This window comes from Netta rufina, assembly GCF_964035555.1.
Source record: "Netta rufina genome assembly, chromosome: 21".
Lineage (NCBI taxonomy): Eukaryota > Metazoa > Chordata > Aves > Anseriformes > Anatidae > Netta > Netta rufina.
Window position 1 is genome coordinate 6926044 of NC_140145.1, and position 25605 is coordinate 6951648.

At 55.2% G+C, this 25605-nt stretch overlaps 1 protein-coding gene across 1 annotated transcript; it reads right to left on the reverse strand.

The window, feature by feature from the left end:
* Positions 1–5035: 5035 nt before the first annotated feature.
* Positions 5036–24318, reverse strand: RTN4RL1 (reticulon 4 receptor like 1; the record flags this gene model as incomplete). Its single annotated transcript, XM_084299939.1, has 4 exons — positions 5036–8188; positions 21859–22008; positions 23840–24034; positions 24243–24318. 4 exons carry the CDS (start codon positions 24316–24318, stop codon positions 6837–6839), a joined length of 1773 nt encoding a protein of 590 aa, XP_084156065.1. The 3' UTR covers positions 5036–6836.
* Between the last annotated feature and the right edge of the window lie 1287 nt (positions 24319–25605).

The following is a 25605-nucleotide window of genomic DNA, read 5'->3' on the forward strand; positions in this document are numbered from 1 at the left end:
TCCTTCACTTTCGACGTGCTAAGTAGATGCAGGAAGGAGCCGAGAAGTCTGCCCGCTGCCGCGAGGATGCGGGAGCGGTGGCAGCCTTGGCTGCGTGGTGATGGGGTTGGGGTTTTTGGTTGCTTGGTCCTCGGGATCCTTGGGCAGCCCACGCACTGGAAGTGTCACTCTGCTTTTCCTTTTTTATTACTATGAGATATTTTTTTTTAGAACGGGGTTAATGCATGAGTTAAAAACAACACAGACACAGAAAGGGCAGTTATGAGACAGTCGATCTGGAAGTGCTTCCTCAGAGAAGAACAGTGAGAAGCCAAAATCTACGACTCCTGGATAGCTCAGCTGTATGGTGGGCAGAGGGAGCAACTGGGAAAACTTTTTCCAGGGAGAGCAATCTGCACGCAGTGTTGAGAAGCCAGGTCTGAGTCTGTGGGAGAAAAAACACCACCAAGTCACGCTGGCAGGCGCGGAGCAGAGGCGTGTGCGGTACCGGGAGGTGCGGTGCCCAGCCCTGTGCCTCAGGCACCACAAGGGTTTGCAGATTTGCACAAACAAATCCGTCTCTGGGGATGGCACTCCTGGCTGTGTGTGGGATCCGCTCCTCTGGAAAATGAAGCGTGCAGACCTGAAAATGGAAATCTTTCCGGGTGAGACAGCAAACAGCTGAGAGAGTTTTGTTCTTCGGTAACGGCCTCGGAAACCTGCAGTCTGTCATATGAACAGCTTCATATTTTACTAGAAGAGTGTTTTTCTTTTGACCCCGCGTGGCAGAGCAGCCACAGAAGGCAGGAAGGGAGCTTCTACTCATTTCCATCCTGTTTTTCTTTTTCTCCCTCTGCTAATTTTTTGCCTCCTGGGCAGGACAGGGCGAGTGGCTGCAGCCAGGCAGATGCTGGGTGCGGGCATCCTCCAGCACCACGCTGCCTTCCGCCTCCTCCCGGGGCCGAGTTTCCCCATCCAAATGAGATTCATCACTTTAAACCCACGATTTCACTTCGTTCTTCAAATGGAAAACACAGAAGTCAAAGCCTTTGGCAGGTACTGCTGTGCTGGATAGGGCTTTGCGAGCAGGAGACCGCAAACAAGCGGAGAGAAGAGATGGAAAAAAGAAAGGAAATTCTGAGTAATTTTAGGAAGTCTTTCACCAAGCGGATGGCAAACAATGCGTGCCTGACCCTCTGCCTGTCTGCGGTACGAGGGCTCTGACAGCCAGCTTCCTGAGAGCGCAGTAAGCTGTTCATAAATCAAAAGCACCGAGACTATCAAATTTGTTTATTACTCGGGGTTGTGCCGCTCTGCTCAAGTTGAGTAGCTGTTTTGTTTCCTTTCTTCTAGCTGCGTTCCCGAAAAAGATTTGTTGGAGCATAGCTGCACAGATCCCTTTATCCTTTTATTTTATTTTTTTATATATATATATTTTTTTTTTCCCCCAGAAGATACAGAGAGCGCCCTGGTAGAGCTGGTGGTGTTAATGTTCTGCAGCAGGAGTGAAATAGCCTGGAGATGTGCAGTGCGACATCAGGGGCGTGTGCCCTAAATAGGAGGGTTAACCAGGGCTTATTCAGAAGGAAGGCAGTAATTGCAGCTTGTGTGAAGCAGTAATATTCTTTTGTGCATTATTTACCCAGGAACATCTGCTAATACATATACATTCTATGGTGCATGTAAACAACCTGCGCGGGAAGAGGATTAGGAGATTTATAAAAAATTAGAAGCAAGTTAAAAGGGCAATTAGAAGAGCAGAAAGAGATATTGAGCAGTGAATTAGAGAGGATATTTTAACACACAATCAGAGCTTCCCGAGACGTATCCAGAGCAGAGAGAAGGTAAAAGAGAAAATTGGTCAATTACGACATGATAGCGGGGAATTGGTGACATGGGAGAAGGTAATGGCTGATTTGTTAAACAGTTATTTTGATTCTGTTTTCACAAAGGAGGAAGAGGATGGAGGGCAGCTCTGGAAAGGACTCGGGCTGTGCAGATGAGGCAGGGAACAAGCCAAGGAGCCTGCGGAGAAACAAAGGCGCGTTTGCAGAGAGGCTGGGCATAGGCAGAATCTCACCCCCGTTCACAGAGTGGGGGAAAAAAATGGATTTTTTTTTTTTTTTTTACTGGTGCTGAGCTGGGTGGCTGGTGGTGCAGAGCTGGCTTTGGTCCTCTGGCCCCTGGTGCCATCTGGTTGCTTCTGAGCAGAGGCCAGGTACCGAGGTGGCCCTGGGGATGAAAAGTCCTTCTGCCTTTGGAGGCTGTTCCTCCGGGAGAGGGGAGGATGGGGAATATTGACAGACAGACAGACAGACAGACGGATGGGGACACAGAGGGGTGCTGCTTGTGGCACATCTTTTACATGGCTATGGAGCTGGTTGGGCTCTCCAGTGATGCTAGCGTGGCACCTCCCCAAAACCACAGTCATCTGTGTCTTTTTTTTCATGTTTGTTGCTCTTCTCTCCCATCCCATAATCCCAACACGACAAGCACCACAAGCACATCTCTGATCACCGCTCCCATCCGTAGCCTGGTGTCAGCAGTCTCGTGTTTCACCAGGGAGAAAAGCAGATGGGAGCTCGGGCACGGCTCGGGGGGAGATGAGAGCAGGCAGAGAGGAATTGTGTCAGGCTACGAGACCTCAAGGAGACAGCAAGCTATGGAAAAGGGAAATATTCCTGGTCGTGCAATGGAAAACATGATCTTGGGAACTGTTTGTGGGGCTGGGCTTGAAACTGAGACAGGCAAAGCATGAAGGAAAGCGTCGGCAAAGGGAGAGCCGAGGGGAGGCTGCACCTGATGGACCACAAAAAATGTTACATTGGCTTAAAAGAAACGTGATGTTTTTGTTCTGCACTGCCCCTTTGAAAGGGGGAGGGGGTCTCAGAGCAACTTTCTGGGGCAAAGGAAGCAAATTGGGAATGGTGACGTGGGGGCACACGGTAAGGTGTTGTCTGGGCAGTGGTGCAGAAGGTACCAGAAGCTGCAGAGGTGTGATGTCAGCTTAGCCTGGGGCACCAAACAGTTATTCTCAGCATCCGAGAGGTGCTTGGTTTTCATCCTGCCTGGGAGGACAAGAGACGCAGTGTCATGTGCTTTGTGTTTTCAAAGCATGTAGGAAAAGCTCTGTATTAGCAATTACAGGATGAAACTGTGGAAAAGTGGTACAATGGATAGAAAATTGGCTCTGACTCAGGAAACGGGATTCTGCAGCCGTGAGCGAGTTTCCAGAGGCACAGTGTGGGGTCTCTTCTGGGTTCTCTTTCATTTATTTTTTTTTTATTATTTTTTTTAAGGAAAGGATTTGCATGAACAGCCCAAAGTTAGAGCGTTAAAGCTCACTGACACAACCAAATAGAAAAGGGGAGGCGGGCACGCTGCAAGGGCCTCGTCTTGTCCCCAGCACAGCGAACAGAAAGGGAAGCAGTGCCTGAACACAGCTCAGCCTGTCTGCCTGGACCCAGGGAGGGGAATCGTGGCCTGGCCAAAGGTTTGCTTGCCAAGGAAATCCCTTCTTTCCCCCTCACTATGAAGGGCTATGTCCAGGGCAGCACAGGGAGAGCTGCAAGCAGGGAGGATTTGGGTTTGTGCCCAAGGAGAAGCGCATCTGCCTCTTGCAAGAGCCTCAGCCCGGCTCTGGCTCCGTGGTTATCCCCTTGTCCAAAGGGATGCACGCTTTGGGGTTGCAGGAGTGCTGCTTGGGAGAAAAGGGGATTTCTTCCAGCCTCAGAGCAACATTCAAAATGCATGAAGACATGCTGTATGAAAGGATCGTGAGGCACGCACGGGAGCCGAGCGGGGCCGTGGTGGAGCCACACCACGTGTATGGGAAGGTAGCTGTTGAGGCAAAGTGTCAGAGCATGCCATAAAAATTTAGTTTATCCTCAAAGAGCTGCAGTTGTCGAGGAAGAATGGGTGTAGGGAGGGTGGTGGCAAAGGGAAGGCAGGAGGAACATCAGAAACCTGTAGTCTGTGTCAAGTGACACCTCCTATTTAGCAGTGTATCACGTCTCCCTTCTGGTTTTTAAACAGTAGCCTTTATTGCTAGGAGTTAGAGTGCTTGATTGACAAGGCTTGTAATACACCGTGGAGTTGCCTTTATTTTTCCTACATGTTAAAGGAAAAGATACTAAAAATACAATTATGGTTTTGAGCCAGGCGTAGTCTGTTCTAATATAATTCATCTCAAAGACTATCCATCGTGCCTGCTGCACCCAAATCATTTATAAAACATTAGCATCTCCTGTGCTGACATTTCACTCCTATATTACAGGAGTTATACAGAGACTTAAAAAAAAATTAATAAAGTGCTTCTCCTCTTCATTCTCCCTCAGAGAGCTTTGATTTCCAGAGTATGAAACGAAATAACCAACATAACAACATTCTCCACTTCTAAGGGACAGTGCCAGACTCATTCAGTTGCTATTGGTTATAGAGAGTAGGACGTGAGGGAGCTATTTCGGATCACGGATTATTTGTTCTGGCTGCATTGGACATCCCTTTAGTGGAGGTTTAGAGCCCTGTAGATGGAGAAGTTTGGATAGGAGTTGGAACAGAGAGGGCTTGATGAAGTAACCTCCCTTCCTCCTCCCCGAGTCCCTCCTGCTGTTCCCCAGGAGCTGTATTCCCACCCGGAGCATCCCACCCAGCCTGGCCCCACTTGTGGGGTGCCGTGCGAGGAGAGGGGCAGCGACACCGCTCCTCCCCAAGCACCGAGCTGCTCCTCATGAAGCATGGCAGGGAAAATTCCTCTTCTGCTTGGGAGCTTCCCTCTGCATTTCCAGATCCCTCCAGGAGAGCTGGTGCTGTGGAAATGCCCCCTCCCCACTCGGGACCATTTTAGGGGCACAGGGAAGGAGATGTGGGCTTAACCGTGTGGCACCCACACCATAGAATGGGACTTGTTCCCAGAGCCACTGGGAGCTGCATGCTGGAAAAGTGCCCCCCTCCCCAGCTGGGATATCGTAACAAAATGAAAAGCAGCCTTTTCTTGTCCAAGATCACTTTTATTTCCCTTGTTTCGTTAACCTCAGTGTCTGTTTTGTCTTGCATATCCACGCCGACAGGGAATTAACACCGACTGCAGAATTCAGGCAGCACCCGCGGGCTGCACTGGGTGCCGCCGGCGGCTCTGCCACGGCCACGAAGCAGGCCAGCGAGAGCATCCCGACCACCGAGCACATCCCGACCACTGAGCACATCCCGACCACCGAGCACATTCTGACCACCAAGCACCTCCCAAACACCAAGCACATCCCAAACACCAAGTGCATCCCGACTACCGACCGCATCCCGAACACCGAGCGCGTTCCGAACACCGAGAACATCCCGACCTGGCATCGGCTGCGGGGCTTAACTCAGGACAAGAGGAATGCGCAGCCCTTCTTCCCATCCTTCAGCTGGCCACGACCCCTTCCCATGGCTTTCTTGGGCCTTCCTCTTTCCCACTGCGGACCAGAAACGCTGGGCACCGTGCTTCTCGCAGGTCCCGCGCTCCTTGCGCTTTCCCACTTCTCTTGGCTCTCCCCATGGCCTGACCCATTCCTTTTAAGAAAAAAAATCCCTGCTCCTGATGCTTTCAGGGCCACCTGCAGCCCACAAACCCGCTGCCCGAGTGAAAACCTTAGGCCAGCTATAAAGGTCCTCACACGACCGACACCTCTGGAAGCCCCCAGCCCCTCACCGCCCTGGGGCTCGCGGCGCTTTCCCGAGGCAGAGCTCCGTGGCTGCGTGCATCGGGACCAGGCGCCGCTAATCCACCTCCCTCTCCCCCTTCTTACAAATTAGGACATTAAGGGTGAGCTTTGGCTCTCTGTATATGGACTTTGTTGCATTGCATACTACCCCCCCAGACCCCTCCCAGAGTTTAGTGCTCTAAATTGCTAAGAACATTGGTCCCCCGCGCGCACTGAGGCTGCCGGATGGCTTTCAGCATCTGTAGGCACTGCTGCCGTTTGTGGTCTTGAGAAAAGGATATACTGTTCTGCTATAAATTCAACAATACAATCCTTAGTTCTGAAGATATAGTTTCCATATAGTTTATAAACATTATAAGACATACATATGGATAATTGAGGGGAAGGGGGCCTGTGCATTTGTTGGGTTTGCTTTTCAGATGTGTGAACACGGTTACAAAAAAACGCACCTCCTTGCAGGTACTTCATTTCTTTAAGTTTGTTTTCTTTGTGTGTGTGGTTTTTTTATTTTATTTTTTTTTTAATTTATTCCACCTCTAACCAGTCTTTCCTTTGGTAGTTGGCTACTCCAAGCCCAGCAGGCAAGCCCTGTTCTGCTGTAATGCCTGAGATATTCAGGGTTTTGAGATTGTCTTCTAAGAGATTTCCAGCCAACTTTGGCCTGTGGGTTTGGAGCCAAAAGGGCTAAAACGTGGGAGAACCAATGTCCTTATTACATGAGAATAAGTGTCCTTGCACTCACTTTCAGAGAAACAGTGTAGGCTTAATTGGTGATCGTTTTTTACAGCAATTATGTTCCTTGCGGTAATTGGCGGGGTCACTCGGCGCACTCTCAAATTAACAGGATTTCACAAGTTTCCAGTTGTCCGGCTGACGTTGCCGGCAGGCTGGCCGCCGTCCCCGTTATCCGGTTGTGTAAGGTTGGCTTTTTTTTTTTTTTATTTTTCTCCCGGTGCAGGGCTCGGCTGATGGTGCCACCGCGCGACAACGCCTTTCAACCCACTCCTGCCGCCCGCGCCCGCTGCCGCCCGCGCCCGCAGGCCGCCGGCCTTCCCTCGGCGGGGCCCCGATTCTCCACGTCCAAAAAAAGAAGAAGAAAAGAAACTCTGGTCCGTTGTAGGTGGGTGGCAGTGCAGATCCGCTCCGCCGCAGCCGGGCTCAGCGCATGACGGCCGCTAGCAGCAGCACAAAAACCAGGCGCGAGGCCTCGAGGGCCGCGCTGCCGGCCGCCTGCTGCACCCCGCTGGGGGCGCGGATGGGCGTCCGCCGGGTGCACTTACCCTTGCGTCTCGGGGGGCCCGTGGGCATCACGCCGAAGCTGAATTTGTGCTGATAGTCGGGCACGTAGTCGTGGACCTCGTGCTCGCTTTTCCGCGGCCCCAGCGACACCGGCTTAAGGGTTCGGTTGCGGCCTTTGTGGCTGGTGCAGTTCTTGCCGGGGCGGCGCGAGCCCGGCCGGGGTGCGGGCTGGCTGCTGTGCAAACCCTTCTCGGCCCCTCGCTCGCCGCCCTTCTCCTTGGAGGAGTGGTGGGGGTGGTGGGCTTTGGAGGCTCCTCTGTCTGCTGCCGAGAAAGTGTGTGTTTTGATCTGGTGGAGCGACTCCGAGCCCGAACAGTTCCTAAAGTCTTCGGCCCTCAGCACCTTTAGGTCCTTGCCGTGCATCCGCTCGGGGGACTCGCAGATGACGCTGGAGCTGGAGCCCTTGAAGCGGTGCAGCCACTCCCAGAGCGAGCGGGCCTTGCAGTCGCAGCTCCAGGGGTTCCCGTTCAGCCTGAGGAACTCCAGGGCTCCCAGGTGGGCCAGGCAGTCCCCCTGCAGCTCCGAGAGGCTGTTGTTGAAGAGGAACAGGGTGGTCAGTCGCCGGAGGTCGTGGAAAGCCCGCCTGTGAACCCACTGCAGCTGATTCTGATGGATGAGCAGCCTATCCAGGTTTATTAGTCCCCTGAATGTGTTCTGATGGAGGCTCCAGAGCTTGTTTCCATGGAGAAAAAGATGGCTGAGGTTAACCAAGTCAACAAAAATATCGTCCTGAAGGAACTCGATGTGGTTGTCTTGCAAGTAAAGGTATTGCAGGTTGTGGAGGCCGCCGAATATCCCACTGGGGAGAGAGCTCAGCCCGCACTTGTACAGATACAAGGCGTGGAGTTTCACCAGCCCTTGGAAAGTGTCCGCCGCCAAAGCCCTTAGGTAGCGGTTATCCCCCAGGTCCAGCTCCTCCAGGTTGACGAACCCCTCGAAGGTGTTGGGGTCGATGAAGGTGATGTTGTTGGAGTAGATCCAGAGGGTGACCATGGAGGGGCTGAAGTGGCCCCGCAGCAGCAGGGTGATCTGGTTGTTCTGCAGGAAGATCCTCTCGCTGTCCTCGGGGATGCCCTCGGGGATGGTGACGAAGTTGTGGGCCTGGCAGCTGACGGTCATGGGCGAGGGGTAGCAGACGCAGTCGGTGGGGCAGCCCGCGGCCCCGTGGACCTTCAGCCCCAGCAGCACCAGCAGCAGCTCCGCGAGGGCCCCTGTTCAGAGAGAGGGGAGAGCGGCGTCAGGGGGGGCATCCCTCCTGCCGAAACCCGCGCCCGATTCACGCCGCTCGCGACTGAGCCTTGGAAACGGCTGCGACCGCAACGAGTGGGCTCACCGCACGCGGTGCTTTTTTGGGTGGGATCTATGGAAAGCTTCCTCCCTCCTTGCGCCGCCTGCCTGAGTCACGCGTTGCCGGCCGAGCCGGGCAGATGACACTTTCTCAGGGGAATCGTCGCTGGCGATGCACGCAGCGCAGCCCGTGGCTGCAGGCAGGTGGGGCAGCCAGGGGGGCTCCTCTAATCCCTTTCTCAAATAGCCCATGCTTCTGGCACACAGCTGTTGAAATCCCCAATGATTCACCCCAAAATACATCCGTGCCATGCACCTGCATGGCACACCCCAGCCCTCCTGCAGGAGAGGGGCTGCTCTCCATGCCCTCCCATAGCCACAGCCGTGCCCCTGGTGGCCTGTTTGGCACTGGCATATGCCCCAAGCAAGGAGCAATTCTCAGATGTGCTGTTGGCAGCCGGTGGGAACGGCTGAGCTGAGCACTCAGTTTAGAAGCGGGTTCTCAGGCATATTTTTAAATAGGTGTCCTGTGGCAAAGCAGATTGCATCTCCTAACGCTACACGCAGGATGTGCCCGTGACCAGGGCGTGCTCGCTGCAGAGCACAAGAAGCGAGCAAGGCAGTAATCATCCCCTCCCTCGGCTCCGCTCGGAGCGCCGGCATCGCCGCCCAGTTCCCGGCACGCTCCCACTCCTCGCACCATGCCTGCTTTCAGGCTATTCCTTCTGCACGGAGTGGCTTTTCAGACTCATTGCACCAGCCTGTCATTTCTCATTCAGATTTCCTCCTAGATCTGCTTTTCCTCTTACACACAAAATTTGCTCATGTCTAATGAATTCTGCCTCTGGACTTCACGGGAGAAAGGAGTAAAATGAGAGCGGCGTACAGCTGCCAGTGCCATCCTACCCCAGAGTCCCTGCACTGCGATTTGCTTGTAATAATCTGAAAAACAAGAGTGGAAGTGGAGTTCACCTCTAATTACTCCATGTCGTTACCACCAGATCGGCTGTGGTGCTGGACCCCTTGGGCTTTCACAGTCCCTCTTTTCAAGCGCCTACAGCTGAGTACGAGTGGGAGGCAAAAAGCCTCACTGGTTTTTTATTAATGTTGTTTGAAATATAACTCTCTCGTTGGCGTTGCCTTTTGCCTGGTACGGAGATCTGTTACTGGATAGCTAACAGCAGGTGACCTGTCCATCTGGGTCCATTCTTTCAATGCAAATCCGTCACGTTTTTAGATAAAACTGGGTTATTCAGACTCTCATAAATTACCGGGGAGAGAGAGTCGCCTCTGACCATGCTGCTGTATTATTTTTTTTCTAAGAAGACGGCATCGCCAGCCGAAGTGTTGGACCAAGCCTGTGCTGGGATGGGGACGGGGGCTTCCTGCAGGCTCTGCCCTGCAGCAACGAAGTGCCGGCTGCGGGAGGGATGGCTCATCCCTGCGCCGCTGCCAACACAGGGCTGGAGCCAGGAGCGCTTAATTCGCGACAACTCCTACGGCTGTGTAGGGAAAGGAACATTCTCCAAGTCACCGCCATGGCGTTTTGGCTTCGCTGGCATGCGTTCACGATGAGAAAGGGGCCGTGCTGGTGGCTTGGGCCAGCTCCTCACGGGGTGCCGGCTGCGGCTGCCCCGCACTCCCCACCGAGCAGGAGCCCTCGCCGCAGCTCCTGGCACACAGCCTCGGGAACAGCAGCCCCCCGGGGATGTTCTGATTACCCGATCCCCAGATAACAATCATCAGGATAAAGCTACAGTCACAGATAGGTGCAGAAACACTTTCTGCTGTCTTTTTTTTTTTCTTTTCTTCTTTTTACCCACGGAGGTGCTTTGCTGAGGTGGGACAGCTTTATATTCCCCGCTTCACCTCGGTGACACCGAACTACAAAGACTGGTGTAGCTCTTATGTTTATTAGTAAAATCCTGCCAGGCACAGGCACGGTGACGATCTCCCACATGCAGAGTCTGTTATTGCAAATACCAAATCACAAGGGTCTGAATCAATAAACCATCTCCCAGCTATGAGCAGCAGGTTGGAAGATTACATATTGCTTCCAAACGCCGGTTTTATGCGCTGTTCCGTGACACGATAGTTGCCAGGCTAACAGGATTACCGGCGGGAGGAGGAGCCGGGCAGGGATCGCGTAGCATCCCAAATTTCACGTCTAGGTGGTGATGACAGGCGGCTGGTAGCGATGCCTGGTGATGGACCAAAGTGGCCAGGGTGTAAAACACCGCTGAAAAGGGAGTGTGGAGCTTCTCAGCGCCCGATGGCTCTGGAGGAGAAGGTCAGAGGACGCTGAGCCCATCTCTTTCGTTATCCGGTGATCCTGAGTTAATGGCTGAAGTTCCTCTGGAAAAGGAGCTGACTCGTGCTGTCGGTGGTGGCAGTGGGGTGGTCGTTTCTGGTGTGCGGCTGGCTCTCCTCTTCCCAGGAGTATGATGGTGGGGAGAAAAGGGAAAAGGCAGGGGTTTCGTTCTGCCTACACACTGCGTCCTGGGGATAAAGATTATGTGGAAACAGGAAAAGGAAGGATGCTCAGAAAAAGTCGTAATTAGGTGGGCAAAGAAAGGAAAGAGGAAACCTCCTTGGTGGATGCGCTCAGGGCACGTGGTCTCTTCAAGGATGAGTCTCTCCCAGCCCATAAAAACTGAAAATTGTCTCCTGCCATGAGAAGCTGCTCCGAGATGGCTGGGTTTTGGTCAAAGTTTAGACATGGGGATGAGATGCCTTGAACCAAACAGCCGAGCTGGCCCCAGGAGGTCAATGGCCAAGGTGGCTGGGGGCACCTCAGTCTCTGCAGCCACCATCGGTGGGAGCATCCCCATGGGGACAATGCCCCTGTCCTTTTTGTGCTTTGCTCCCCCAGAGTCCAATCCCGGCCAGCTTGCCATGCTCACTATTGCTGGCGCAAACCTCCTGACTGCATCTTGTAAAGGTTGCGAGGCAGGTGGAGGGGCACCGGCAGGCGCGGCGGCGCTCACCGGGGAGGGCGAGCTTCAAAAGCGGCACGGAAAAATCCTGCAGAAACCTGCCAGCCCAGTGAATAGAAGCAAGGCACTGCTGACACGGATAAAACCAGCACGGGTGTGTTTATCTCCTGGCGCTCTCCCACTGCCACGCGCTGTGTCACCCGGCTCGCGGTGTCCTTCTGCATCCTCCTGCTCCTGGCTGAGGCTTTAGTGATGGGAATGAATTCATCGAGCTGTCCAAACCATTTCCCATGCAGCATCTCTCTAATTGGGCATTAATTAGGCATTAGTTAATGAATGCTTGAAATAATTTATCTTTGGATGTGTCCAGTTTGCAGTCTTACTTTTAACAGCATTATGCTCATTATTAGATTAACATCATTATAAATGTTCTCCATTACCTGCTTGTTTCCATTGTCTTAGCCTTATTACTGAGAGTGAAAATCACTCCTCCCGAATGCATTATTGATGAGTAAGGACTTTCTATATGCAGCGCGGGATTAATTGTTATACAGCGTAATGCATTTAGCGTGAAGCCTCAATTTGTGCAGGAGCTGAAACGGCCAGAAGAATGCAGACGCCCGGAGACAGCGCGCTCGTCCAGACGCAGCAAACCTCCCCGTGCCGCCCAGACCTGCCCACCTTCCTCCCCACACCGGTGCCAGCACAGGAGGAGAGAGGAGAGGAGAAAGGCTGGGTTGGTACCCGGGATCACGGGGGCAGCTTCCAGTGGCTGCAGCACATCGCTCAGCACCACGGGGATGCTGGCTGCGGCTCGGCGCCGCGTACAGCCTGTCCCCACCGCACCGCAGGGCTGTACCTGTGCCGGGTGTTTTCTTGCATTGTAAGTGTTTTAATGCTTTGCTGTGTCTCACAGGGCTGTAGCGGTTTATTTAGAGATGCAACGCTGTGTGTTTTCATTAGGAGTCCTCAGCTAGGACCTAGGAGAAGAAGGGATGCTCTGGCCCCAGCGGGGTCACCGATGCACACGGAGCCCCCGAGGCGCAGCCCTCGCCCGCTGGCTTTGTTCGCTGCTTTTCTCAGCACCACGTTCTCGCCTCTCCACCCGGCAAGCTATGTGGGTCACGGCCCGCCTGGTTCTCCAGCAGGATCTGGTCTCTGGGATGGAGCAGGTTGCTTCTCTCTCAAATCTCTCCTAAAACGCCATCTGCTTGGGGAGCCCTATCTTAGCTCCTGTCTACACGCGACTTGTCCGACTGCTCGCTGTGTCCATTACCGGTTCTGCTCAGGCTGTTAGATTTATAAGCTCTTTAGAGCAAAGCCCTCGTCTTCTGGCTGCTGATTTATGGATCTTTACTGCCATAAAACACTATGTATAGCTGCTACATAATATAAATAATAATACTTAACCAGAGCAAGCTACAAGTGGGGACAAAGCATCTGGCTTCTGCTCGCAGTCTGTGTTATCAAAAAGGCAGGAGCTTGCTCATCACTCACACTCATCTGAGGCCAAATTCGCACCTGGTGCAACACCGCCCGGAGCTGTCAACCAGCCACAGGGAGAGATCTTCCTGCCCCATTCACACCCCGTACCTATCAAAGGAGCCTTTCTAAATCAGCCCCGAGTGAACTGGGGCACACAGACACAGCTGCGACCCCATGGGAAAACACACTTTGAAACTCGGGAACGAACTCGGAATGGGATGTTCACGCCACGACAGAGAGAAACTGTTGAGAAAGGAGCCTCGAATGGTCACAATTTCATATTCCAGCTGAAGGACGATGAAAGGCGAGGCCTGAGCAGAGACAGCCACTGGGTGCAAGCCAAGAGCGCAACTTCAGATCTGGGACGGTTTGACAAAGCAGTGTCAGACCCGTGGTTAGGAGCTGCCTATCTTTTTTTTTTTCCCCTCTCTCCCCCCGCTCCCGTTGCTAAAATAAACGGAGGCTAAAATAAACAAGCCTGCCCTGACTGTCACGAAGGCCAAATTCCCCAGTGAGCAGCAGTTTGCTTTCAGCCTCTGTGCAAAGCCGTCTCGGTGCCCGCCTCGCGCCCCACGCCGCTGGGGCATCCTCGGCGCCTCCGCTCCCTGCAGCACCAGCCGCCGGTCACGGCACGAGAGCTGCCTGTCGAGAGGCAACCACCCATCCACCTTCATCATTTTATTTATTTATTTATTTATTTTTTTCCAAACGGTGTCATAAATAACTGACAGATCCCAGCTGTTTGGAGTTATGGTTTCTGATGGAGTGACAGCTGCTCCCAATCCCCCAGTCATCACCCCGGCAGTTCTGGAACATTTCAGCAACATAAAAATCATTGGAGATAATTTCGGTTTTGCATAATTTGGTTAGGCAAGCTGTGATTTAATGGCAATTATGACCTCCGAGGCAGAAGATGAGCTTGGAGGCTACCGGCTTCACACGACTTCAGCTGGGGGTGCGGCGTCAGGGATATTCCAGCGAGGAGGCACGGCGAGAAGAAACCCTCCCGCAGCAGCTGGAAACTGCGTCCTTGTGCTGGGGAGTGGAGAGGCTGTTCCCGAGGGAAGACGCATGCAGGAAAATTTGGAAGGAATATTGCTAGGGAAAGCTTCGGGAAGGGGCTGCTGCCAGAAGATGCACAGGGAGGTGTCTTTTAAAGGGAAAACCAGGGAAAGGCTTTAGTGTGGGGATGCTGCAGCCCTTACACATCCTCTGTAACACCAGCACCTCTTGTGCTAGGGGGTGCAGAGCTCTGTTAGCCACCCTGACCCCTACTGATGGGGTTCCTCTTGCCCTGTGCTGTGTTCCCTCCCATCCCTGGTGCTTTCTGGCCACCTCGGAGCCCTGTGGTTCGCATTTCTCCAGCGGTGGCTGAGCACAGCAAAGCCTTCATCAGCCTGGCTGCATTGGGTGGGTGGTGGAGGATGGAGAAGCGTGCTCAGGAGCAATGAGACCATCACGGTGCTTCTGGCCAGGGGGTTCAGGAGGAGAAGGATGTTGCCTAAGAGCAGAAGCGTTGTCTGGAGCTATCACCACCTCCATCACTGCTGTCAGCCAGGCTGGAGCATGCTGTGAGCCGAAGCTCAGGGCAGAGCTGGCAGCAGAGGCACCCCAAAATCAAGTCCCTTAGGACGTCGCAGGCTCGCTGTACATTTGCTGACCCGGTGTCTGGAGCTATTCCCCTTCCTCCACCAAAGTCGAGGCCAAGGTCACCTGGAAGTTTCTGGATCATGGTCATTAACTCCTATTGCAGTTTGAAACCAGACCATAAATTTCATAGTGTAATAATGTAAAAATCGATAACTCTGTTTGAAACAATAGCTTTGTCTTCCATTTCAGCCGGGGCTGATCCCTCCCTGCGGACCGCGTCCCTCTGAATCACGCAGACAAAGAGAGGGACGAGGGTGGCGGGGCGGCTGCTCGCCCGCCAGGTGTGCGGCCCCTGGGCTGCTGCAGATTCAATTAGTTCATTTATTCCTCTCTCGCAGTTAAACCCGAGGATGATTTAAAAGGGAAAAAAAAAAAAAAAGAAGCTGGTTGCTGAGAAGGGAGCCTTTTATGCTCAGTCTCTTTGACATCCTGTCCGACGCGGCGTCCCTTAGGCTTTCCGTGCCTGCAGAAGGGCTGTGCCAGCCAGGGATGCTCCAGCTCACGCTGCTCTGCTCCCTCTGCCATCCACCATGGGCAGCGGAGCCAAACCAAGGCTCCCGGCAGGGGCTGCAGGAGCTCAAAAAAAAAAAACCCAAATGTCCGCTCTTTTCCAGCTCCGGCTTTCCGGGCGAGGGAGGTCTGGCTTCGTTTGCTTTCTTATTTTCTGTTGTTTGCTGTAGCACCAACTCGAAATATACATCGAGAGGCAGGATTGTCTTTCACGTGTTGGTGGATGTGTGATCCTCAAAAACAAATTAGCACCGATTCACTTCTATATAGAGTGCAGCCATCAGGGAATCGCTCCTGAATTCACAGCGAAGGAAAGCAATAATGCTTCCTGCACGCTAATCCTCTCCGAGAGCAGCCCCTGAACTCTCTCCCAGTGCTGGAGGCACCGCTGGAAATTACAATTGTAGTGAAAAAATAATAAATAAATACAGAAATTGGCAGGGTTTGTGCAGGTCCAGAGGATTTGTACCCTAATATGGAAGTCCCTGTTTAATTAGCACTCCTCTTGGCGGCTGCATCTCCTCCCCGCTCTGCTCGGGCTGAAGGCAAGGGGGAAGAGCAGAAGCCAGCGGTGGGAACGGCTGTGGGATTGGAAGCTCGGATATAAAAACTTGTTTAATTTAAGTGCTCACTTCAGGACGGATCTGTGCAGAAGCAGAGGGAATGTAGAGCGTGTTTCCCCCATGTAATCCGCCCGACTTAACCCCACTTTGCTGTGCTCCTCCCGCTGCGGCAATGCCCCCCGAGCACAGGGAGCGGATTTGGTTTGAGGCTCTGGTGCCTCCGGTGCCTCGGCAGAGAGGGAAAACCACCACATTTGTGGGAGGGTGATTGAAATCCTACTGCTGGAGATCTTTTTGTGCTCCTGTGCCTTGTCCCATTGGGCATAAAGGTCCTGCTTGGATCTTCCCAGAGCTGATGCACGGCAGGGAAGAGGCATCCTTGGGTTTGTGGATGGGTGATGGAGCTGTTGGGTCCTGCTGTGATGGGAGATGTCACTAAAAACCATGATACTTCTGCTCCTCCAGGCCTGGACAGCACGGAGGATGCCACGGGGATCCTGCAGGAACTGTGCCTGCAGGATCTTTGGCCCCGGAGCTGCCACCCCGACACCCTGTAGGATTGGGCCCTGGCGGCAGTGCCAGCAGCCAAGAGCTGGGACGGGAATTGGCAGAGGCCAGGAAGCTCTCGAGGTCCTTGAGAAGGGACTAATAATTCCAACTGCCCCGGAGGAGAGAGAAATAGAGGAGGATGACTTAAGCTTAGTGGATTGTCTGAGGCTCTCAGGGGATCATCAGATGCTTCCACTCCCTTTTTGTCCTGAGGTGACAAGTTTTCTTTCCCATTCACAGAAATGCAAAATAGTTCATTCACAGGCATAATAAGGACGGTATCCTTTGTAAAACTGTGGCTACCAAGATCTCTGAGGTGCTTTACAGTGAAACAATTGCAGATGAAATGACAAAAGCCACCCAAGATTAGCACGAGCCAGCTCAGTATCAAACGCCGAACAAACTAATGCGGAGAGAAAGCAGATTCACCCGCTCCTTCCCCTTGCCAGCAGCTGGCTAGGACCCGTGAAGGCTTTCTTTAGGACTGGAAACGCAGCCAGAAGAGAGCAAACATGAGATCTAGGAGCAAAGTGACAGCTGCCCCGCTTCCAGGCCCTCTCTCTGCTGCCCGCTGCATGCTCCCCACCCCAGGCTGCGGGGCCTTGGGGATGTGCTGGATTTTCCGCAGGGCAGAGCCTCACCTGGACGTCGCCAAATGGAGGCACGAAGAGGCAAACAGCCCTTCTGCGGGGTTTTTATGCTGGCATAGCTAATAGGGCGAGCATCGTCCCTACAAACGCGTGATCCTGCCGAGGTCCCGACCTCAGCCGCGTCCTGTGCCACCGAGCTCGGCGAGCCAATTATGCACCGCGTCGCGGCCGCTGCCTTTCATCCCTTTTCAGCCTTTTCTGCATTGCACATTTACTGCGTGTCCTTGCGTTTTGTGGAGAAGAGGGCAAATTGGAGCCCGCGATGCGCCTTCTTCCCCATTCAGCAGCACATAATCCTGCCTGCAGCAGGGGGGAAGGAGACTGGCAGGCGGGCATCAAAGCGGCCAGCTCTGTCACATTTTCTTCCCACAAAAATAAAGCCATTGCGTCATTCGGAGCTGGCCAGCCTCAGGTCTCTCTCTCCCAACCCCTAAAGGGGCACAACAGCTCCATTCCCGGGCCTTTGGTCCCTCCCGGTCAGGGGGCGAGGTGCGTGACACCGAAGCCATCCCCAGGGGACGTGCGTGGCCGTGCAGGCTGAGCCCCCTCCTGCTTCGCACTCAACTTTTTCCCAGCACACAGAAAGCTCGCGAAAAGCAGAGCGATAAAAGCACGGCGGTGTGAATAGCCCTGCTGCGCCTCTGCCCAGCATCGGGGCCGGATCCCGGCCTCGCCGTTCCCCCAGCACACGTCACCCCCGGGAGCGGGCTCATTGGAGGTGCTGAGCACCCCCAGCGCCACGTGAGCGCCCGCCGGTGCCGCGTTAAAAGCTTCATAAAAAGAATTTGTTAACGGGATGCGTTGCCATCGCCGGCGGCTGGCGAGATCGCTGCCGATCTCTGCTCCTCGAACGCAGCGAGGCCGAGCAATTACGGGGTAGGGGCTGCAAGGTCTCGGCGCTCTAATTTCTATTAATTAGAGCCCGCATGCGATCCTGCCACAGCGGGGAGGAGGGACTGGGGTGACTGTCGGTCCTCGTAGGAAATAGGAGAGAAGCCGCAGCCGCTGAAGGCTGCTGAGAGGTGGTGCGTGCTTTGGGGCTGGGGCAGGGAACCAAATGGGGCCATTTGGAGGCTTTGAAACCAAAGTTCCCTAAATGTGCACCGGGGAGTGCTGGCTCCAGTGATTTTTTACCTCCTTAGGACCAAATGGAAAAGCAAAGCTGATGGCTCAGTGTCCCCTGAGCCTGGTGGGGCTCCCCGTGGATGCACGGCGGGACCCTGCTGGCCGGGCAGCGGCTGCTGCTGTGGCTCGGGGGCCCCACACACCCCGCACGTGACTTCAGCCCCTTCCCTTCAAGCTAATCAGAGCCTGTTCCTCGGTAAGCCATTATAAATCCCGCTACGATCCCTTCTTTGCAAGGTAATAACGGTTACTGTGAGAGGTACGGAGACCTGGGATCGGCACAAAGCCATCCGCGGCGGCACGCGTCCGCGCTAGCAATAGGGCATCGTGTGCCAGTCGGGCGTCGGAGCCTCTGCAATCCTTTTCCCCAAAGAGCAGGTGGATGTATCGGGGATGTAATGAAAAAAAAACCATAGCTGCAGCCCAAGAAGGAAGCAGCGGGGAGGGGTGAACATGTGCGCTGGCACGCGTGCACCGTGGTGCCGGTGATACCGGAGCCTCTCCAGGAGCAGCTGTGCCTGCTGGAGACGGGCAGGCTGAGGCAGACAGCCTAAAGCTCGCATTAGGAGGACCGCTGGGGAGAAATATCCCCGCCTGGAGACAAGGGGGCACGGCCGGGCGGCGAGAGCGTGCACCCTGTCTGTGCCGGGGGAGCAGCTGGGGCTGGGTGGGGGTGCTGTGGGCGCAGAGATGCCCGGTTTTTGGAGGTGCTGAGTCAGCAGGAGCAGCAGCGGCGAGGATGCGGGGTGGCCTCGTGTGCTGCTTCGTGCAATGAAAGGGTTTGCTCTGCACGCTGCCAACAGCCTCCAGAAGCAATCCTGCTCCCCACGAGATGAGCAAACGTCCCTTCCTCCCTCTCCCAGTTTGCCAGCATCCTCCTGGGACTGGTCTGGGGGAGGTCAGCCTTTGGGAAATCAGCGCTGCTCGCTGACGCTCAGCCACAGCTTTCCCAAAATACACAGCCCTGCCCCCAAAGGAGCCTCGCTGCGCTCCCAGGGCTGTCGGGGAGGGCTGGAGGGCTGCAGCCACGCCGGTGCCATCGTCAAACCTGGCTGAGGGCTGGCGGTGCTGAGCCTTCCCCAGCGCCACGGGGAGGAATTTGCGGCAGCAAGCGGCACGCCGGGCTTTAGCGAGCCTTTTACCCTCAGCTTCCTCCCGTCGTGTTGCTTAAACACACATTTTGCGACGTTAAAACAAATTGCAAGCAGCAGAAATGGTTTTTGTGCTCTTAAAAAAATAAAAAAAAAAAAAGAAAAAAAATAAGGAAAGAAAGGGAAGATCTTGGCACGAGGATAAAGGAAGGCGACTGAGATGCTCATTAAAACTGAGGGGCTCCAATTCCCCGTCCAAGTGGCCACATCTTCTCCAGAGGCTCCCGGAAGCTTTGAAATGCCTTGTCAGGCACAGCCTTTCATCCTACCTGATTCCGGCTAAATTCATGGACCCAGACATTTTCGCTGGAAACGGGAAAGAGGGAGCACCTCCATTCTGACTCCTCACTTCCCCATCTGATCGCTGTTGATACAATTTATTCCTGTGACAGCATCTGCTGCTTTCATGCTCTTTTGTTCTGAAGTACAACTCGTCTTTGTTAGTCCCATTTTCGGGCCTTTCATCAGTCGAGGCACAACATAAAAGGCGTTTAAACACCCCTGCTCTGAAGGCAGGCGGGGGAAGCGGGGACCGATGGGTCCCCCTGCCCGGCCCCACCACTCTGCCCCCACCTCCCGCTGAAATATTTGCCATATTTCCGAGCAATTCTATGAAATTCAAGTTTTCCAGGTGCAGCATTGCTCAGAGCCTTCGGTCTGCATCTCCACCTTGCGCTGCTCCCCAAAAACCCTCCCTGTGTGAGCACGGAGAGCGTAGCATCCCCCCGCAAGCAGCACCAGGGGCTGCAGGATTTGGCCCTGCGATGCTCCCAGGCATGTTTGGCTGAGCACCCTCCTGGCCTGCCCACTCCCCTGCTCCTGCTTCGATTCCCCTGCGATATTTTCTCCTCCAGTAAGTGCTGAGCTCCCGTTCGCCTCGTCCCGGGGCTGTTACAAAGAAATTGCTGCAAAATTTTCACATGCTGTTGCTCCCCCGGTGAGGGCACAGAACAGCCTCTTCTCCCCCAGGTGCTGTGCAGATTGCTGCCACTCGAGATGTCTCTGCCAGCCGCCCTGCACCTCTCCTCCTTCCTTCCATCCCTCCTTCACTGCATGCCTTGCGTGCCCACCGTCCTCATCCCCCAGCTCCCAGGAAAGCGATCTCAGCCTGCTGCCTTTTATTGGGGAAACCTTTGGGGTTTCATTTAGTGCCTTTCTCCTCCTACTGAACCTTCTCGTCGCGAGCCCTTTGCAGATTGTGACTTTTAACTCATTGCTGGGGAGCAAACTCCAATCTCATGCACCCCCGGGATGGGGTCCCTCCACTCCCCATCGATGCATCCCGACCGAAACGAAGGCGCAGAGCCCCGATGGGTAGCACCAGCTGCATCAAGCACCAAACCCATCATCGCCCCTATGGCCCTGACGCTGCTCCGAGGGCTCTCCAAGAGCTGAAAACGCTGAATTCCTGCTCTAGGAAAAAAAAAAAAAAAAACCAAACAAAAAAAACAGTGCTCCTGCAGACCCTTTGGAGGGAGCAGAACAACCAGGCAGGATCTGGGCATCGCCCGGGCACAAATCAGCACATCGCGAGGTGGGGAGAAGGCGAGCGATCCCGACGGCTATCCGAGCGCGCTGCCTGCCTGCTCCTTATTAAATTATGGTGCTCAAGTTCACCATCTGAGCCTCGCGCAGCACGGACCGCAACCGGCAGAGAGGCGGATTACAGCCCCGTAATTCAATCACGGGGCACAGCCGATGTCGCAGGCGGCGAGAAGAGCTGTCGCTATCAATACCGAGCCCTCGGCAGCCTGCCCTGTCGGCTCCCGAACGGAGACAACTTCACGGGGACTGGGTTTCCTAAAGCACCGCCAGATGGCCATGTGGCCCCGTTAGGGTGTTGGGATGGGATGAAGTTGGTGTTGGTGTGGGGTCTGGGGCTGGTGCGGATGTGGTGGTGGAGGGAGTGGGGTGTGGGGGCAGAGGGAACCTGTAGGGATGGGTGGGATGGGGTGGGATGGGATGGGATGGGATGGGGAAGAGGGAAAGGGGAAGGGAAGGGAAGGGAAGGGAAGGGAAGGGAAGGGAAGGGAAGGGAAGGGAAGGGAAGGGAAGGGAAGGGAAGGGAAGGGAAGGGAAGGGAAGGGAAGGGAAGGGAAGGGAAGGGAAGGGAAGGGAAGGGAAGGGAAGGGAAGGGAAGGGAAGGGAAGATGCTTCTGGCCCTTGTGCTTTGCTGCTGGAGCAGGAGAGGGAGCAGGCGCCCCATTGTCTCCCAGCCCAGTTTTCCCAGCACAAAGAGAAAACGCGCCAGGAAGCTACAGTTTAAGAAGAGCCCAAGGTGGTTTTACGTAAGTCCGAGAAGCAAGGAGGAAGGAGATGGAGTGCCGCTTCCCTACTGACACTGTGAACCAGCGAGCGTGACTAAAACTTGGGGAGGGTTTGCATAATGGGGACGCACTTTTCTGCTCTGCCAAGGTGTTCAGGTACCATGGTGATGCGTGCAGCATAAAAACTTTGACAGACACTCAGGGAGATAAGTGTGGAGGGACACAATCAATTGAGAAAGAAGAGAGAAGAGAAACGGGAAGGCGCTTGCTGTGCGTGAAAGCATTTACAAGGTCAACAATTAAGCGTGCGCCGCCGCGAGGTTTGGGCTGGGGAAGTGAGGGTGGCCCAGGAGCTGCTGGGGATGCTGGTGGGGACAGGAGTGCGTGTGAGGCTCCAGCTCCAGCCCTGTGGGCTGGGTTAGGTCCTGAGCCCAGCACCAGATCCATCAGCAGCAGCTCAGGGCAGTGTGGCTGTGCTGGTTTCTGCCTCCACGGGAGTAAATTTGGTGGTGCCGAAGAACAGCGCGAGGAAACGCTGCGATGCAGTGAAGTCACCAAGCTCTCACCCAGAGCTGGGCTTTGCAGTGTGGTCTCTTCAAGCAGCCTCACATCTGGAGGCCTTTGCTGCCCGATCAGGGGCTTTAGGGAGCAGCCTTGCAAGGAGCTGCCTGGCCAGGGCTCGCTGCTTTCCCCTTCTCCATCCCTCACCCCGCTGCCGCTGCTCCGAGGGGCCGGGGCTCCTCGCAGACCCGCAGGCGCCTGGGGGCTTCGGCTCCTTCTTGCGGTTCCAGCCTTGAACCCGCCCGACTCGGCGAGAGTCCCGCTGCGGGTTTCTGAGCAAGGAAGAGATGCTGATTCCTTGAGAAACGAGGAGGTGAAATCCAATTGTGCACTATAGCGCATCTGCGGCTGCCATTAACCTGTCTGTGTACTTCTGCGGCTGTCCATTTCTCTCCGCTGACAGCCGGGACTGCCCGGAGCGCGCTCTGCCCGGACCGTAAAGGGATTTGTTTCTCCGTGCTGCAGTGGCACAGCGAGGAGCCGACAAACTGTGCCGCAGGCGCTTCCCCAGTGCTCTGCCCTGCTCCCAAAGCAGAGCACGAGCTCATCTCCAGCCCGGCCAGCCGGGGAGCCACGGCGTGGCTCAGCACGGCAGGATGAAGCTCCCACCGCCCCGCTGCCTTCTGGCCCCGAAGCATCCCCAAAACCCAAAACACGAGGCCAGAAAAGAAAATGCTATCAGGGTTTTGGGGGGCATCATGGAGGAAGGCACCCGAAGGAGAGGTTGGCATGAGGCTCGTGGTGCCAGGGCAGAGGCAAGAGCTGATGGAGAGCAGAGCTGGCTGCTCGTTTTGGGGCTCGGAGAGCTCACCTAAAGGCTGCACGTGCTGTGGACAGCAAGAATGGACTGGGGCTGAGGGATCTGCCCCAGTTCTGTGGAGGAATTGTCACAGGGAGGCAGCTGCCAGAGCATCCCCAAGCACACGGAGCATCCCTGTGCTCCCTCCTGGCTCCCCCAGGGGCTTGAAAGGAGCTGATGCGACGGGGCGAGGGAGGGAGAGGGAAGGTGGGGAGGGGGGGGACGCGCAGCCGGTCGCATCGTCTCCCTGCATTCCAGCTTCATTTGCAGATTTATTAAATCGAGAGCCAATTTCAACATCATTTCTTTCAAGCAGCTCCACCTCGCAGGTGTGTGGAATTTATTTGAGATAAAGAAAACCATTACAGAGAGACAGCAATCTTCAAAGACCACCTCAGAGACCTGAGAGAAATAAAAACACTAGCCCGTGCAAATGCGCAATTAAGTTTCAAAATACTTGTGCTCCATGAAAAGCTCCGTCCCTGCAGAGAACAGGCCTTTAAGGCAATTTTCCCAAACCCCATTCAGCATTCACTCAAAAACACCTTTTAAAAACAACGTGTGATTTTCCCTCTCTGCCTCACTCCTCCTCCCCCTTGGCTCGTGCTCAGCCAGGTAGGAGCGAGGCGGTCGCTCCCCGCTTGGAGATGATGGAGAGCATTTGCAGGGCAGCACCGGACCCTGGCAGGGCTCAATTTGGGGCCGGGCTGCTCCATTTGGGAATTATCCGCACCCAAACTGGGGCTGGCAACCTGGGAATTTCGTATTCTGGGGGAGAAAGGTGCCGTGCTGTTCTGCCTGGGGAATGCTCACCTCCAGGTCCCTTATTCCCGGGTCACTCTCCGCTGGGTGGTTAATTAAAAATGCGTAATTAACCTGTGGAACGCACTGCCACGAGGTATCAGCGAGGCCAGGAGCTTAGTGGGATTCGGGGGAGGATTATATGTTTAAATGGATAATGAGAGCATCTGCCGCGCCGTTAGCGGGGATAAGGCAGATTTAGGGCTCGCAGCCTGCTGTGCCGGGGTGCCGGCCCCAAGCTCCAACGCCTGCGGGTGCAGGAGGGGAATCCCTTGAACCCAGGGGGCTGGTTGTGTCCCTAGAACTGTCCCCAGTTTTGGAGGACACCCCGTAACCTTCCTGAGTGCTCCCGGCTGCTCCTTGAGATCCAAGTGAGCATCCACCTCCTACAGCACCATCCCACAAGCAGAACCCCGCTCATGCACACGAAGAGCTTCAACGATCTGAGGTGTGGCACGCGAGCACAGGACACGGATGGTGACAGGAGATGGGACCAAGCCTTGGCAGAGCTGCTGGTGCCGCGTTTGCCCAGCTCCAGGCTGCACTGCCCATGCAAGGGGCTGCTCCTGGAGGTCTCCACTGCTAAATACGGAGTTGCATCCACCTGGTTTGGGCTGGGACGCTGGATCTGCTCCCCTTGGGTGTTACACTCGTGGTAATCGGATGTGGTGTGCTCCTGTTCACCCTCTGGACCCCACAGGCACCCTCCCTCCTCGCCCTGCTCTGTGGCACAGACCAAGCTGCCTCCAAGAGCGCCTTTAAGCCCTCGCAGACAAGCCAGCGACTGCAGAACAAGCTCATGGCTGATGTCGGAATTATTAAATCCCCGCCCGCAATCCCCTCCGGATCCCCACCGCTGCTCTTTCGCACGGCGTTAGCATTAACCACGGCTTGTGCAGCGCGTGGCACCTCGGGGTGCAGCAGCACCCACCTCTGGGCTGCCCGGGGGCCATCCTCAGCCCTGCGCCCAGTGCCTTGGGGCACTGCCAGCTCCAGCTTTGCACCATCCCGGAGCAAGGATGCTCCCGCTGCTCCTTTGCAGCGTTTTGGATGGCACCGCGTCCACAGGAGGACTCGAGGCATTTCGGGTGCTCGTCCCCCCTCCCCAAGGGCTCTCGCGCTGCCCCCCGGGACGAGGCGGCCGCAGCGCGGCGTGCTCGGCCTGCCGAGCGCGGCAGGGCTGCGGGGCCGGGGTTAATCTCGTTGTCACACCTTCCCTCCTCCCGCTAACTCGGCGCGCTTTGACCCGCTGTGAAATTGTGGCCAACAGCACTGAATATTTTAAGAGCAGCAATGCAGTCATGGCCGCGCGCGGCGGAGCAGCAAGGCAGGCCGGGAGCTGGGCTGGGCCCCCCGCCTCCCCCCTTTCCACCGCCAACCCATTAGCACAGTTCAGGGAAACCTAAAAAATTCAAAAGACACTGAAATATGCAGCATTTTTTGCTCTCTCTGGAAAATGACGCGCTTCGCTTCCCAGATGCTCCGGAGCAGGCGGCTGTAAATAAGCGGCTTTATGGCACGGGGGGTGTTGCCGGTGGGGCTGGGGGAGAAGATTTACGTCCCGTTCCCCATCCTGTCCCTGTGCTGCCAACGGGATCGTGCCACTGGAGCACCGATAGACCTGTGCCCACCGGTCCCCTTCTCATCAGCATGTCACGGAGGTGCTGGTGGCATTAAGGGACGTTGCCACCTGCTGTCCCTGGCTCCGCTGGCTGCTTTCTGTCCCCTGTCCCCCCCCCCAGGACATCCCTGGTGTCCCCTCGCTGTCTCCATCCTCCCCGTGCAGCCGGCGGGGGCGCGGGCGCTGCAGGCCCTGGTGCAAACGCCTGGCCTCAGCACTTTTGGTATCTGGGGCGCCACAGAGCAGCAGCGGCGAGGAATTAAAAAATAATAATAACAAGATGTATTTGCATAAACCTCGGGAAAGAGGAGCTGGAGCCAGCCCTGCCCTGACGAGGGGAGACCGCAGGTAGCATCCGGGGTGAAGGGAGGAAGAGGAGGAAGAGGAGGAAGAGGAGAACTCAACGTGCTCTTGGGACCCTGTGCCAAGGGAGGGTGGGCGCACGGCCTCCAGCCCCACGGAGGAGTGACATTGGGACACTTTTGCATTCCGGTCTTAAGAGGGCAGATTAATCGCCATGTGCTGGATCTGTCACACGCGGGGATATATATTCTTCTCGGAATTTACAAGTAGTTCTGTCTGAGAAATAAACAACCTCAGATAAAAATTACATTGTCACCGTGCAGGTGTGATGGATGTCATGGACAAGCCCTCGGTGTGTCGGTGCAGGGAG